The sequence below is a fragment of the Hippopotamus amphibius genome, chromosome 1 (assembly GCF_030028045.1).
Source record: "Hippopotamus amphibius kiboko isolate mHipAmp2 chromosome 1, mHipAmp2.hap2, whole genome shotgun sequence".
NCBI lineage: Eukaryota > Metazoa > Chordata > Mammalia > Artiodactyla > Hippopotamidae > Hippopotamus > Hippopotamus amphibius.
This window is the reverse complement of record NC_080186.1, coordinates 162,388,115-162,404,229: the sequence shown is the minus strand read 5'-3', so window position 1 is coordinate 162,404,229 and position 16,115 is coordinate 162,388,115. Positions and strand designations below refer to the sequence as shown.

At 39.6% G+C, this 16,115-nt stretch overlaps 2 protein-coding genes across 3 annotated transcripts in view; one reads left to right on the top strand and one right to left on the bottom strand.

The window, feature by feature from the left end:
• Positions 1–16,115, top strand: part of CTNNA1 (catenin alpha 1) — a 167,629-nt gene that overhangs the window by 102,627 nt on the left and 48,887 nt on the right. The window lies entirely within an intron of this gene.
• LRRTM2 (leucine rich repeat transmembrane neuronal 2) lies at positions 4,725–7,756 on the bottom strand. Its single transcript, XM_057734015.1, has 2 exons — positions 7,340–7,756; positions 4,725–6,992 (listed from the first exon to the last, which is right to left on the bottom strand). The coding sequence occupies exons 1-2, from the start codon at positions 7,341–7,343 to the stop codon at positions 5,446–5,448; spliced, it is 1,551 nt and encodes a 516-aa protein (XP_057589998.1). The 5' UTR covers positions 7,344–7,756; the 3' UTR covers positions 4,725–5,445.

Here is a 16,115-nt window from a genome sequence, read left to right as displayed (position 1 = left end):
TTTCTTGCTCTTTTATGTCTCCTTCAGATAGGGCTACAGGGCTCAGCAACTGGCCTTTGAGAGTATTCCCAAAACATTGGCTAGTGAGGAGGAACTCATGCTAAGGGGAGATGTGGGAATAGCTGTGATTGTCACCTCTTTTTTCCCTTCTTTCTTTGTAAAAGACAATTTGTAGTACATTTTGTCTCTCTAAGGGAGACTTGAGTACCCAGCTGGTTAGATATATTTAAAGAAAGAAAAAAATCTCTTTAAACAGACCTTGAAGAATTCTATTATAAATCTGAGTGGGAACCTGAGAATGCTGTGCATAAAGGCAAAACTAATTAAAATAACTGATAAAGAAATCAGATGTAGCTTTACATGGGATTTTCAAGATTAAAATGTACGAGAATTATGTTAATAAGCTCTGCTTTTAACTCCATAAAGGATAGGAACTCATTCCTTTGTGCAACTTGAAACCACTATCACCTATGCCCTCTAGTGCATACTGGATGAGTTAGTTTGACAGTAAAATTTTGTATTGTGCCTCCTGCCTCTGCCCTAATTACTGCTGAGGTTCCTGGTGTAAGAACTCCCTTAGCCTCTCTGATCCCGTCATCCCTAGGTGTTTATTCCTACTTGTCTGGTCTTGCTGTACTGCTCCTGGCCTGGAGAAATAGTAAGGTCATCCTGGCAAATATGGCGACCTGTGGCAGTCAGTTCTCAAGGCCAGGGCAATTTCTATCCCCAGTGCTGCCCAGGCAAAGCATCCTGTCCTGGGCATATTTATGCTAAGCAAGGGAGACTAGTTAAAAATCTTCCCTTCCTTTCCCCTGTCCATACTTACTGAGCTGATGTCTGGAATAGAATGGGTCATGTAGGGATCCTGGAGACCCCAGCATGGTCAGCACCTGTGGACTTTCCTCCCAGGAGTGGTGGGCAAGGTACTGCTAGGATCTACCCTAACAGATCCCTCAGGTGGAGGCCAAGTTGCTTTTTTCTGAGTGTAGGCAATTGAGTACCCTTTTGAAGTTCCCCAGGCTGTGGAGGAACACAGGGGAGGGTGGGGGATGGCAGCCAACCTTAGGCCCTGTGAGCCCCACAGACAGTTGTTTGTCCGCTTGATAAGGCTTGTGACGGAGCAGCTTCTTATTGCATGACTGCTGTTTACTGGCATGGTGGCTTTTTAGCCAGCCCTCCCCTCCCCACCTTACTTCTTAGCCTAGTTTTGCCTGTCTCTGAATGAAGACAGGTGATGATTAGCTGCCCTTTTTCAAACTGGCACATTTGGCATTATAGAGAACATGGTACAAAACAGCTGTTCATTTAAGGTTTCTATATCTGTCATAAATGATGTTTCAAGTTTCACGTGTCAAAATTGCTAGGTTACTAAGGAAAAGCTTTTTGAAAAAAGAAAGACATTCACTTCTTACAGTATACACAATTTTAATAACAAAACTTTCCTGTACACTGCACTTGGTTACCCCCCACCCCAGTGTAATAGTGTTTTCTTCCCACCCTCCCAACCCGCTTAACACCCCCCTGCCCCCCCACAATGGCTCTTAGAGTGATTGAACACGATATGCTTGGACTATATTTTTAGTTTCCAGTTTCAGTGTTGATAGGAAGGTCCCTCAAACATTCGATAGATCAGGCATTTAAAAATTACCAAGGAGGAATAGGTTAATTGAAGGAGTAGCAGACATTTCCAAATGTTTGCAATAGCAGTATGAAAGCTTAAACAGTCATTTACTATTTGTTTTTGGCCTTAAATTATTTAAGTACTACGTTTGCCCTAGGTTAGGAACAGAAATATTTAATTATCGATGGATGGCCTTATCACTTTTATCTTCTGTCTTTTTCTGGTTGAAGCAATTTAACCCATAAGATATGAAAAGCATGTCCCAAAACGTTTTTGAGACTGGTCTGTCACTGTATCACGGTATTGCTTTATTAGGAAAATGATCATGTAAGTCATCTTCTAAAAATAATATTTCAAGATTTCATATTGATATCCACGCTTTAGAGAGAACAGGGCATTTATAGCCCCCCGCCCCCACCCCCAGTTGCGTAGGAAGTATGCCTTAAGAGAATGATATGCCTGTTTTGAATCTTAGGATTAAGACCTAGTGCTACACAGGGCTCATTTTTATTGGAAAGAGTTTAGCTCTTGGTGACTAGCATTAGAATAAGCAGATGGATTTTAATAATTAGTGGAGTTGGGAAGTTCAATTCCATTCATTGAATTGGTACAGAAATTAACATAGGCACATTAAGAAATTACATGTGTTAGTGCAGATTTTTGGCTTAAAAAATTAGTATCTTTGCTATTTGATGTTGGCAGTGTGTATCCTCTGAGTTGTGTATGGATTTGCAAATTTATCAGCTCACTCTCATTTCAGAAAGGTGATTGAAATCCCTGGCAAGCTACAGAAGTGAATATGAATGATTCCAAACTAGCTCTTAGTTACTAGATGGGTACAGTATCATAGCCTTTGTTAGCTTCCTTTTTCCAGAGAGATGCAATTATTTTTCTGTTTTTTTAAGTGGTCATTTTCCTCTAATCTTGAAAATGAAAAAATGGGGAGGGGGTGTTGAAGAGGATAAAACAACAGCAAAAAATAAAAGGCCTAACATTATATCACCAGGACCTGCAGTTGTAGTTGGGATGCTCTTCCACCTGAGCCAGTTGGTAAAGAGCACATATGACTAACAGGCTCATCTTCAAACCTGTGCTGATACAGAAACACAAATAGACCAAAATTAAAAGGAATCCTGCCTCCTCTCGGCAATTGAAAAAAGAAATTTGCCCTTTAAATGAAAAAAGAAAATGCTATTTGGCACTGTTATTCACTTTTCTCAGAGAGCATTGCCCAAAAAATGAAGGGCCAAAAAAATCTGTTATTTTTCCACTGGAAAGTGTGCCTTCGTGGCCTTGGCTGTGCTGTTCCCCTGAATTACTAAATGGCCTGCTTTTCCAATTTACTTTCCTACATACAGTAAGGATTTTGCCAATTGATGGTCCGTTTTACTAACTATAATCTTTAGGATTAATGTGAGGATTCCCAGCCAATATATCTCATCCTTCTGCTCACAGTTTCAATTAATTTTGGATTGTGGTTGAAATGATGGAAACCACTTCTCTGCTATCCTCCAGGGCTAGTGGAATCTTGTGTGTCTAGGACACAGTTGGATTGTGACAAAGCTGTTTTCTGATAAATGACCATGGTTACCCTGATAAATGGATTGGTAAATTTTAGCTTGTGGAGCTCTCATTTGTAATGGGGCATCTGATCCAGCCCTTCTGTAAGGAAGCTGTGAGCCATGCTCTGTGCCGTAAAATCAGCTTCTGTCCTTGCCCAGGCAAGCCTAGTGTCTAGTTTAACAAGAGATGAAATGCTCACTGCTCAGGATCAGCTGAGATGGGCTGAGACTTTGCCAAACTAATCTACCCACCTTAAAGTTGTAGAGAGCACATTTTTGCCATAATTTGTGATCTCGTCTGCTTTTTACTGAGACACATTTTCTTTGAAATGTAGATAGACATGCCTCTCTTAGTATTAAATCTCATGGGTTAAATTGTAATCTTAACATGTTTTAATTCAGTCCTGGGAAGAAATATGCCTTGAATGAAGGATATTATGTTAAGTAAAAGATAATTTTTTTTTATGGTAGTGGTTTTCTCTAAGAATTTATACCTTTTTTCTCATCAGCAAATGTCAGTTGTAAAAATGCTTATTCTTTCAAAATGTCAGTCTCATTTCCTGGTTTTTGCTACTACATACATGGAACCTCATTTATGGAAAAATTCTGTGTGAATTGGTAACTTGCATCTAAATCCTAAATATGTCAGTTTCTCCATAGAAATAATAATGGAAGAAACAAAGTGGTTGTGGCTCTTTTCTACATGCAAAGTGTGGCATCATCTTTTTTTAATTCCTGAACGTTTATATTAATACCAGAGAACCTCCCCCCTCCCCTTTCCAACTGCAGGTCCCAGGGCCTTGCCCTTTTTGATGCAGATCATATATAACTGCCCACTTGCTTGGCTGCCTTTTAACTTTGCTAGCCTGTTTCAGCAAGAGTCAGATTTCAAAATGCTGCCTTTCTCTTTCATCTTCTCACCTCCTTCGAGTTAACCACTGTGTGGCTGCATAGGCATGTAGAGTGTTCTGCCATGAGAAGGTTTGCCTCAGATATGTGTTGTTCCTTTCATTTAGAAGGACCTGCTCTTACATTAAGAATATGTATCCATTAAAAGGTCAAAATTTAGCATATAATATTTATAAAGTGATTTTTTTCATGGTTCCTTTAAAATATATTCTAACAAGAATCAGTATTATGCCTGTTGCTAACCAGTCATTTTTAATTTGGCTCTTTGAGGCTTGGAGATCAGGAAAAGGCAGAAGAAAGAGGTTTAAACCCCTTTGTCAAGGCATCTTTGATCATGAGAGTTGAGATGGGAATGGGGGGGGGGCGGAGAGACAAGGAGAGAGTGTATTTGTGTGTGTGCTTTCAAACTATAGTGAGCAGCTGGTCATAGGATTGTTAAATTGACTCAGTTTATCTCATCTCTCCAAAATAACTTCTGAATCTTTTTTCACATATAAATGTAAATATAGGATTTAGTAAACTAATTAGTAAAGTGGTAATTTAATACTAGTTTAAAATAATTATCTAAATGCCACAAAAATTAACATGTCCATTATAAGTCAAAATAGAGATATGATACGAAGTCAGTGTAATTATTTAGTATTGATTTCATTGTAATGAGACCTTTTCACAGTCACTTGGATTCATTGTTTAAATATATTAAAGAGTCACTCAGCTTATTAGAATTACATAAAGGGTTCTGATTTCATGATATGGACTTTGATAACATCTACTAACCCAGGCAAAACCTCTGGAGGAAGAGTGTTTAATATTGACCAGTCTTCAGTATACATGAAATTCTACTCCCCACACTGGCAGTAAAATTGTAGGTTTGAGTAAATACTAGACTATCATACAAGAGAACTTTGCTAAGTCTCCTTTAAGCAGCAAGCCAGTTGTGGTACTTGGGGTGGAGAGCAATGATCAAACAAGTATTGATCCATTTCTTCTCTCTGCTCAATAGCTTCTTTCCAAACTGTTTTCAGTAGAAAAAAATAGCATATGGAGACCTTAGTGTAAATGTTTACGCATGATAGTATATAATTACATACATGAAATGTCTTATTTTGAAGTAAGCATTTTTAGACTTTCCAACGAGTGCAAATTAATGTGAGCATTGCTTCATTTAACACTTAAAATATGGTTTCATTAAAAAAAATTAAAAATACTTCAACACGTCAGAAACCTAAGTCTCCACTTGGTTTGGAAAAATTAGGCTTAAATGTCACCATTGGTAAAAATTAGATATGTATTTAGGCCCTGCTATGTAAAATAGGTTACTTATCTGATGTGATTTTTGATGATGGGTAGGTATTATACTTCACATTCTTTGTATGGCAGCTGCTGACACTTGCACTGTCCATAACCGTTAATGATGATGAAGGGTCCTTCATGGGTGGGTTCATATTCATTATATGGTCCTTGGTCTGACATGTTTGACATATGGAGTCGTGTTTGGGATCGGAGCTGCCTGTGGTTCTGAATCATTGAGCACTGCCTAATTCTTCTTAAAGTGGGAGGGCAGCACTTCCTGGAGATGAACACTATAAAAATAATAAAAAAGAAAGAAAACAATAAAGCCATTGTTCCTGTAATTACCCGCTGAGTGAAGATGGCATTGTCTGGTTCAGGAAAGTGTTCCTCAGTAGTAACTGCTATGCCTGCAGTAGTTGGGATTTCTTTGTCTCCCACATGGTAACTTGATGAGCTTATTCTTTTTGTATATTCAGTGGTTGGATCTTTATAAGTTGTAGCCATGGCAGTGACGGTGGTTGATAAATTCCAGCAGAGCTGAAATCCATGGACTGCATCTAATATATCCTCTCCTTGGGTGTGGTCGGGGCTGTGGCATAGGATGGAATGCTCCCACCGACCTTGGAAACTGCCCAGCCAGGAGGCCAAAGCACATATTCGAGGGCTGCATTCCCACAGATTGCCAGAGAGGCCAACGGTTGTGAGGGATCTCAGGGAATTTAAGATCTTGGAATCAAGGCTGTTTAACTTGTTGTTATCCATGAGGAGTATTTTAAGATTAGGCATCGTTTCAAACACTGTCAGGTCGATGGCTTTTATTTCATTTCCAGTCAGGTCTAGTTTTTCTAAAGTGCCCCAGGTCCACTCCATCCCACATGTCAAGTTGCTAATTTTGTTCCATTGTAAGAAGAGCGTGTGCAGACTGCTTAGCCGTAGGAAATGAGCAAAATTAATCTTCGTCAGCTGGTTGTGCTCTAGGTGAAGCTCTCTCAGTTTGATTAATCCCGCAAATCCATTGCGAGCCAAACTTCGCAAACGGTTTGTGCTCAAATCCAGAAACTCCAGACTACGACAGTCCCAGAACAGGCGTACTGGGATAGTCCGCAGGGAGTTGGACCGTAAATGCAAGGTCTGCAGCTTCCGGAGGCCATAGAAGAGCTCTGGGTGCAGAGATGACAGCTGATTAAAAGATAGGTCCAAATTTTGGAGGTTAATCAGTTGGGTAAAAGTTGTGTTTGGCAAATAAAATATTTTGTTGGAACTTAAGATTAATTCCTTAAGTTTATATAGTCCTTGAAAAGCATCTTCTTTTACTGTTGATATTTGATTGTGGTCTAAGTGGAGCCAGGTAAGTTGACTGAAGCTGGCAAATTGATCCCTTTCGAGCTCTGTGATGTGATTGTGCCTCAGGGACAGGCCCAGAGAGCCCTTGTCTGTGGTGTTTGGCACTGAGTGGAAGCCCTGAGAGTCGCAGTAGAAGAGCAGCTTCTCACAGCGGCATTTGGGTGGACACGCCATACCCAGGGCAGGCAGCATTTTTAAAACCATACTCATGGCATATATTGCTGCCAGCATAGGGGCCCCTAATGGCCACTTGAAATGTAAGCCTGCAGAATATAATTTAAGGAAAACAAGAAGATAGGATATTTTTCAGCAGAGCTATTTAAAACAACAACAATAACAACATAACATTATGGCAAAAAATTTCACTACATATAACTTATTTTTCATTTGCTGCAGAAAAACTAACCTTGTTAGTATGACTAGAACAAAACTTAAACCATTAAGAAAAGATAAAACACGTCCTATCATCAGCAGTATGTTTTTACCTAAACCTTGAAATCCAGAAATGTGACAGTGCTCTCCCTCATAAAATGTGAATTCAGTGGCTTATTATTTTAAAAGCACTGATTCCTTGCTTAACTGTACAAGACACATAAATACATGGACTTACCCATTCTTCTGAGCACATTGGAGGCTGCATTCAGTCTCGGTTGTCAGACTCAACGCAGTGAGTCTGTAAAAGGCTCTAACATGCAGGAGCCTTTGACCAGTTTCCTGTTTTCTGTGCCCCAGGCTTTCCGAGTAAAATTGAATCCACCAGGGTGAGTTGTTTTTTCCTTAGGATATTCCTTTCGAAAGCGTTGGTTTCATTTTCTGTGACCACTCTGATTCCCTAAATCAGTTTTGAATATTATTAATTTTGTCCTCCTCTAACTGCTCAGCTGGTTAATCAAAGCTTCAGCCTTCTTTCCCCAGCCGTTAGTTCTCTCAGTCTTAACTTGTTGATGGCAGATGGGCGGCTTGTTGCAGAGAAGAGCTCCTGGAGCAGCATGAGTGCATTTACTGAAAAGCTTTTCCGAGAAACGGCACAAGAATGGATTTGCTTATGTGCTGCGACCACACAGAACTGTATATAGGCTGACGTCACCGGGTGACGTGTCTTTTGTTTGGGTTTTCCAGAAGCTTTACTGTTATAAAGCAGTGTGCTTTGTAACAGTATCGGGGTCGTTGTAAGACCCCCAGTTATAGTAAAGCGAGAAAGAAGAACTCTTGACTTTAAAACGTGGTATTCCTTCAGTGTAGGAAGCAGCAGTGAGGTTGTAATAAAGGCTGCATTCAAGAAGACCCGTCTGAACAGTGAGTTGGGTTAGCAGAGTGATGAGTTTTTTAATGCTTGGGAGAGCCAGTGTTAGACTGCCGATTCTGCGTAGAAAGATCATCTAAATGGGCAGGAGCCTGCACGATTTATGAAGTGCTGATTTAACAGCGGCCTGTGCAAGTGCCTCCTGCTCTGGTAGTCTGGAAAGCTTCTCAATCACCTTGTTGTCATGCTTGGTTAAAATAGAAGTATGACTATGATTTGCTTCAGATGTGTTGGTAAACTAGCTAAGTGGGCTTCACTTCTTTGACATTAAGAGTTTAACATCATAAACCAAGAATAAAGGGGGAAAGAGGTTGGAAGACAAAGCATTTGGTTATTTTGCTCTTTGAGAATTTCAGGAGAAATCTAATTAAAAAGATTTCTCCTCTGTCTTATTTTATGTAATAGTGTTTTATCACAGTGCTAAATGAAAAATAATGCTGATTTGATCTTTGGATGTCTTAGTAGGAGAAAGGGTAGGTTGATATGGTCATTTAATATTGCATGCCCTAGTGTTAACAGTGGAACAGAAATGATTTAGGACAAGTGGTGTAACATGGCTGGATTCTGACATGGTCCCTTGTATTTACCTCAGAATTTCACCTACTCCTTCAGCTAAAAGCCTCTACTGATCTGGGATTGGGGTATTGTGGTCCTCAAACAACAGAGCATTTGCACACTCAGTAGGACCTACTGGCACACTTAAAAACTGACTTTGCATCTCATACTAACTGTTTTTGGAATCTTGGAATACAAAAGGTCACTCCTACTTTGGAATAGGATTTATGCTTTGGCTGTTTTACTTGACCTAACACCATCTTCTCTCTGTCAAATAGTAACACTTTTCAGAATTTGGTTATGGATGTACAGCTCCATGTTTGCTGTTGTTTGAACGTGAAAGGTATTTCTAACGTGAGTCATATTTTCAGGCCTGACGAAGGCAAAGCCTTTTATACATCTGGCATTATTAATTTGGCCTTCCAGGCCATTTCTCCCATACCATTGGCACTTATCCTTAGTAGAGCTTGTCTCAGATTTGAAGGCAGAAATCTGAAAACTACCCATGGTGTCTGTGAAATCAGAACGTCATCAGCCTGTTGGCTGCCAGGGGTTTTATCACACTGGGCACGTGTGAGAAGTTACTGTCTCAAGGGTTATAGTTTCGGTGTTGGAGTATGGGGCTAGAGTGGGGACTGGAAGACTCCAAGGTGCCTTCCTTGGGGCTCTGTGGAGACAGTAGCAACTGCAGGTGTGTAGTTTGGCTCCTCCTAGAAGCAGACCCCAAGGTAGGATTAGAAGTATAAGAATTTTATTGAGGAAAATGCCTGAGATTGAGATGACAGCTGGAATACTTTTATGTCTAGTAGAATGTAAAAACCACAGGACCTGTCTGACACCTCTGAAAGGAAAGGGGAAGGAAAGACTTTACAGGCAGTGTAGGTCTAAGACAGCTTCCCCAAGCCAAAGTTGCCCATGAGTGAACGCCTTATTCTCAAAAACTAGCACTCCCACTGTTTTCCTACTTGCTGGTTAAGGAAGAGAGGGAGAGGTCCTGTTTTAGACTTCAACTATGCCACTCCCCCACTGACCTAGATTGTCTCCATAGTCTATCTCTCTGTAGGCTAGAAGTTCTTAACCTGGGTCCATAATTGGCTTGTAGGATTTTGTTGCTTGTGCATTTTTCTGTGGATACAACTTAGTCAAAGTCTTAGAGTCTGTGACCATAGATTTCAGAGTGACCATTCTATAGGAACTTGCTCCTAAAACTTCCAACGAGGAGAGTCTGCTAAGGATGGTCTCTCTTAATTTATTTTTTTATTTTTTTAAAGGAAATGAAGCCTTTGGGATACTGTAAATGCTCTTATTGAAGTTAACCATCCTCTGATGAAAAAAAACTTTGCAAGGCAGGGGGAGCTGAATTAAATTCTCTCCTGAAGTAACCACTTTAGTTCTATGTGGAGAAAAGCGTTAGAATCAATTGGATTAGAGCAACCATGATTAGGAATGAGTTGTATGTGAAAATTTAGAGGGAAGAGCATTTCCTTCCCCTTAAACTCTTGGTTCCTTTCTGCTCTGGAGTCTGCTTGGCCTACTTCTTATATACTAACAAATGGAAAACCCTTAAATTACATTATCCCAATACTATTATAACAGATTTGTGGGCAAGGAAAATTGCGCAGAAACGCACCAGCGCAATCAAGAGTAATTATTTTTTGAAGCATCTGGAGATGTGGGCAGTAATGCCTGCTGTATCACAGTACTCAGAGAGCACAGTCCACCTAGGTCTCCAGCCATCTTGCCCGCTTGCCCTCTCTTTGGGTTCAAAAGGTTTAGACTGTGGAATCTAAGAAGATGTGGTGTTTGTCTTAAAATTGGTTGGAGTACATAGTTCCTATTGATGGAATTTTGTATCATTTTTTGATCTTTATCTTTCTTTAGCTAAAAGGACTAAAAAGAAACCCATGTTCTTTCTGAATTAAAATTTTTCTTGGTTTCATTTTACAACAGATTTATTCTGCACACATATGCCTTTGACTTAATTAAAGTGGCAGTACAACATCTAGAAAGTATTCTCCATATCATCTGTTTCAGTTTTCACTGTTTTAGTTGTTCGTGACAAGGCAGAAGACTTGTCTGTCCTCTCTGTAAATGGTTTTAAGCAAATTAAATGAGTCATGTGGCAGGGCTTAGGTGTTGTAGTTATCTGCATTACTCTATGTGAAAGTTTGCTTTTAATATATATTGCTAATTAGGGACAAATATTTCCCCATTGGAGAAGCAGATGTATGGATATATACATGAAATCTTCTAATCTTTTGTGGTAAAGAGGGAGCTGGATTTTTCTTTATACTAAAGAGTCCAGTGTTTCTTAACTAATCATGCCCGTCTCCAAAAATGTTAATACCTCAGCACCCAGAGGTGTTGCACAGAGATGCTTGGGAGAAGTATGTTAAAATAAACCTTTTTGCTGCCAGTCTTGGTTATTGTTCCTTGGAGATCTCCTCACAATTATCAAAAAGTGATAGCCATTTTTAGGGTGGAGATCCAAGATTTGTGGGTCTGAGTATATCCCCTCCTAAGAACCTTTTAGAGTTCTTAGTTGGCAACCACATACTTGGGCCTATATTGTATCAATACCTTTATTAGAGTGAGGGGGTTTTACTAGCCTTTTTTTTGGAGGTAGGAAGGAAAGAGGATGGGAAAAGATTATGATAAATCCTAAAGTTGTTCACTGCTTTCAATTGTGTATTTGGAGGCAAAGATTGACTATTCTTTTACGTTTTTGATTTGCTCTTTAAAAACTACTGAGATTTGGCACTAAACGTTAGCTTGTTATCTTCCCAAGAAACAAAACCTATCTGACAGAAGCAGATAGAATGTGTAAGGATTGATGGCCTTACCAACCTGTCCTGTTAGAGATGGGCTAAGGAGTAGTTGATTATCCCAGGTAGAGCCAGAGGATCTGAGAACATTCAAAATTCAAGGCTCCTAGAGTTTTGGCAAAATCACAGGGGACCACTGTTGAGTGTAAATAAATATCTCTGTTCCTGGGAATCTTTCCTTTCAAAAGCCCTTTAAGAGGTAGACTGTCTACATTAGGCCTAAGAACCTCCATTTTCAACCCCGTTCTTGCCCTCCATTGATTGTGATTTTTTAACGTCCTTTTGTTATCTTTATTAAACATGACTGAGAAAGCAGTAGGAAGGAGTGATGGTTACACCAGTGATGATGAAGTGGTTTTGATGCTGTGACTTACAAAGTTTGGGATTTCTCCTAGTTTTGGAGGCATGTGCTTTTTGGCAATTGTCACTATTGGTAGGGTGGCAGAATGAGAATTGTGTGACAGCCTAATTATGTTGTGCTAGCATTGTGTTCTCTGCCCATGGATAGAAAATTCAGCAATAAATCTTGGGGTGATGCACCTTAGGTAAGGGGAAATCTTCTGTAGAAGTTTGGGCAGAGGTACATTTAAACCATGAAGATCTTTTATTTCACCTGTTGTAGACATCAAACCAAACAGAACTATCCTGAAGTCTTGATAAATGCACAGACTGACTGAAATTTATATTGCCAAGCCCTTTTCTTATTCTTGCTTGCCGGTGGCTTCATTGTGTTCATGTTTCCCCCATCCTCTGTGCGTGGCAGGCTTCGTTTTTTATTCTGAAATAGAGCCAAGTTTGGGTTTGTCCTTCCTGCTTCTCGCTTTCTATCCTTCTGGTAGCTTTGGATACGTATCCTCCTGCCTACATCAATGGCCACCACACAAAGCCATTTGTACAGGATAGTATTAAGAGTTAAGATACCCATTCATATTTACTTGAAGAATCTCTTTCAATTTTAGTGGGTTCTTTGACCCAATTGGCTAGATTTAAAAGGATAAATTTGCATATATATATTGGCTTGATACTAGCAATCTTGGTTGCTGAGGCTTGGAAATGTCATTCCTTCAGAACCCTCTTAGTGTGTTCTGGGGTCCAGGGATGGCAACATGTGCTTAAGGCAAGCAAAATATTTGAACATGTGATATCATCAGTGCAAAGAAAATCAATAACAAAAATATAGCCCAAAGAGAACAAGATCACTTCTTATTAGGAATGGCTTATAGCAGCATGTCAGCATTAGAGCTACTGTTGAGATATGGACCCCATGTTACTGAAAAGGGGCTTACTAAGGCTTGAGCTCCCATAGGAGCTGATTCTGTTCCACTGTTTTTTTCTGGGTGGGGGGTGTTGGGAGGGGGTGGGAGTCTGTTTAATGGCTTCATAGTTTTTCCCTTTGTGTGTTTGTGAGTGTGCATATATGTATCTAATGGCTTCACAGCTTTACCCTTGTATGGCTGTGCTATCATTCATGGACATGTAGTTTCTTTTGAGGCTTTTGGCTTTTGTAGACAGTGTAAAATGAATATTCTTTTAATATTTTTGCATCCTTAGGCAAGTTTATATATAAGGTAAGTTCCTAATAGTAAATTGCTGAGTTGTAGAGGGTGTATATTTAAAATGGATAGACACTGCCATATTGCATTCCAGAGAATCTGAAACCATTTGATGCTTCCCCTAGTAGTCTGTTAGTGTGCCCTAACACCGCCCCCACCAACACCATGTTAGAAGCTAGCAGACTTTAAAAATATCTGTAAATCTGATAGGTGAAGAACGGTCTCTTTGATGTGTTATTAGTGAGATCGAGCATCATGTTGGGTGTGGGTATACTGTTAATTTTGTTCTTTTCTGTTGACTGTGTTTTTCATTTGCTCATTCCCACTTCCCACACCTAAAATTTGTTATTTCTAATTACAAATCTTTCGTAAAATTTGTAAGGCTTTTTTGCTTATTAAAGAAATTAACTTTGTAAAATATTTTACAAATATTTCTTCCAGTTAGTCATTTGTTTTTTAAGTTTTATGGTCTTTGCTCTATATACTTAATTGTAATGAATGGCAAAACTGATGAGAATCTTTCTTAATATTAAAACACACACTTGCCTTATTATGCTAAAGATCCAGTACCAGTTGGTGAACATGAAATTTGTAAACAGAGATTCCCTGTTAACCCATTATCTTTAGCATGGAAAAGAGGATCAGAGCCTTCAGAAAGTTTTTTTTTTAATCAATGCAGAAACCAAAAAAGTTTCCTGGTTAATCACAAACCTTTGCCTGATTTTGCCTGTTAACTGAGCATTTAAAAATCCTTCTGAAATATCTTAACAATTGAGTCCTTTTATTTTTTTCCTGGATTATTAGTAGCTTCAAAATTGAAGTTTTATTTTATGACCTTTATATATTTAGTTTGTATACCTGTTTGCTTTGTATACCTATTTGTACTTCTGACAGCTTCCCAAGTTACTATGCACAGGCAGCTATTTAACAAGTAGATAGATGATTGTCTGTTTTAAGAAGAAACATGGTGTCTCAAAAAGAGATTGGAATATCTCAGCTACATGCTTCAGTTTGTCCCAGGACCCTCTTAGTATTGGCTCTTTTCTCCATCATGGATTTTGTTTTCCTCAGGAAGAGAAAGGAGTAGTTCATACATTCATTCTGGTCTCCCAAGTTTTGGTGGAAAGGTACAATATATTCACTGCAGTTCACTTAATAATAGTTCTGTGCTATAGCAGTCATGTACCTGGACATGGCATAGTTATGCCATAATGTAATGTTAATGGTGGTTGGAATACTTTGAAAGCCGTATTTTAGCATGTATGCCAAAGCTGAAAATACCTAAGCTTATTAGAACTGATAGGCAAATTTTCAGGTGTAATGCAGCCTGGGGCCAAGAAAAATCAGAAAAAATAGTCAGACAAACCAGTAAGCTTCATTTCTAAGCTTCTGCTCTGTTTGAGGGGAGAGAGAAAGTGGGATAATAATATGTAACTAGAGTTTCCTACTCAGTTTTAACATTTTTAGGATGAAACAGGTAACAGTAGGCAAATCAGAAACATCTGTCTTTGCAACTTTAAGGAGAGAGATGGTATCTTAGGAATTTGGGAATGCTGGTCTATATGACCATTATATTCTAATATTAAGCTACTTAATGTTTGCCTAAGGCTCCCAATAACTCTTGTCACATGTTCAGTTTATGCAGAGTCCATCAGCCATGTGTGGGCCAGGTAGAAAAAGCAGGGTCAAATTGCTTCTCATGTTATTTACTAATGTGTTGCCCAGCCCACAGCAAACCTTTTAGTCCTACTTATGAATGTATGGATTGACTCTTAATAGATCCTAGTCTCCCTTGGTTTTCAAATATTTTCTTGAGAGCTTCTTTAATATTAGAGCCCCTGTTCTTCTCTGAAGCCTTCCAGCAGCACCTTAGATAGCTTCCTTTCTAAAGTTCCTCATCCCCTGCTTTACCTGAAGGCCTCTTGCTCTGTGGATGACGGCCCCCATTTTCCCCTTTCCTACCTGGAGGTAACAGTGCTGCTCTGTTCTTTTCTCCGTCTCATTGTCTTTGAGGGAAAGACACTTCAGGTGCCCATTCTGACTTGAATCTTGTGGGATATCATGGTTCTTAGCGTTTACATTTTAATTTTCTGATGGCTGATGGGGGCATTGTATTGAACTAGACCTTCCTATTAAATTAATCAGAACTTCCTGTTTCTTTATAAATAGTCCTTAAATTGGATTTTACCCTCCTCTGCTACTCTCTCCAGCCTTACTCTAGATTAAAGATAGAAAGTATTTGATAGACAGTATTTGAGGGTTTTTTTTTAAATATGTATTTATTTATTTGGCTGTGTTGAATCTTAGTTGTGGCACACAGGATCTTTCGTTGGGGTGTGGGCTTCTCTAGTTGCGGCACACAGGCTTCTCTCTAGTTGTGGTGTGTGGGCTCCAGAGCACGTGGGCTCAGTAGTTGCAGCACATGGGCTTAGTTGCCCGAGTGCTAAGAAGAAGAAGGGGGTGAAGAGTATTCCAGGTAGGTGAGAGAGGGCCTGGCATGTCTGAAGAATTTAAATGTGTGTGGATGGATCATAGCATGGAAGATAGCAGAGTGACCATAGTCACTGAAGTAATGGGAATGGCTGGGCTCTAGCAGGGAGAGTGTGCAGAATTAAAAGAGAAGGAAGCCTCTGGCAGAAGAGCTCTGAAGAGACCGTGTAGAATCTTCAAATTAGAGCAAGTTTTCCTCTGTAAGTATCGTGGAAGTTTTCACTTTCTGTTTTTCCCTGGAAGCATTGTGTTTATTTTGTGCTGCTTTTCAGGTTCAGTAGTCTTTTGTAGGGTCATCTGGGAACTTTTGTCACATCATGTCTAGGGAGTAAAATGTGCCTTGAGATGCCACCAGCAATGCGAGGGACCTGTTTCATCCCTTCTCAACTGGGAAGAGCTAGGATGAAGCTAGGGAATGGAGAGGTGGTAGGGTATGGGCAAGGAATTGGTGGACATATGCGCCATCCACAGCACTGAGACCTGGTGTGACACTGAGATCTGTGACAAAGGTATGGGTGGTTGAGAGTTGTGGATTTGTTTTAAGAGAATGCTTACTCTTTCTGAGGCAGGAGATAGTTCTTTGGAAGAAAAAAAAGTGTTCTTTCAGAGGTCACCACCAAAATGGGTAAATTCCTCCAGGAAATTCTAGTTCCTAGTGCT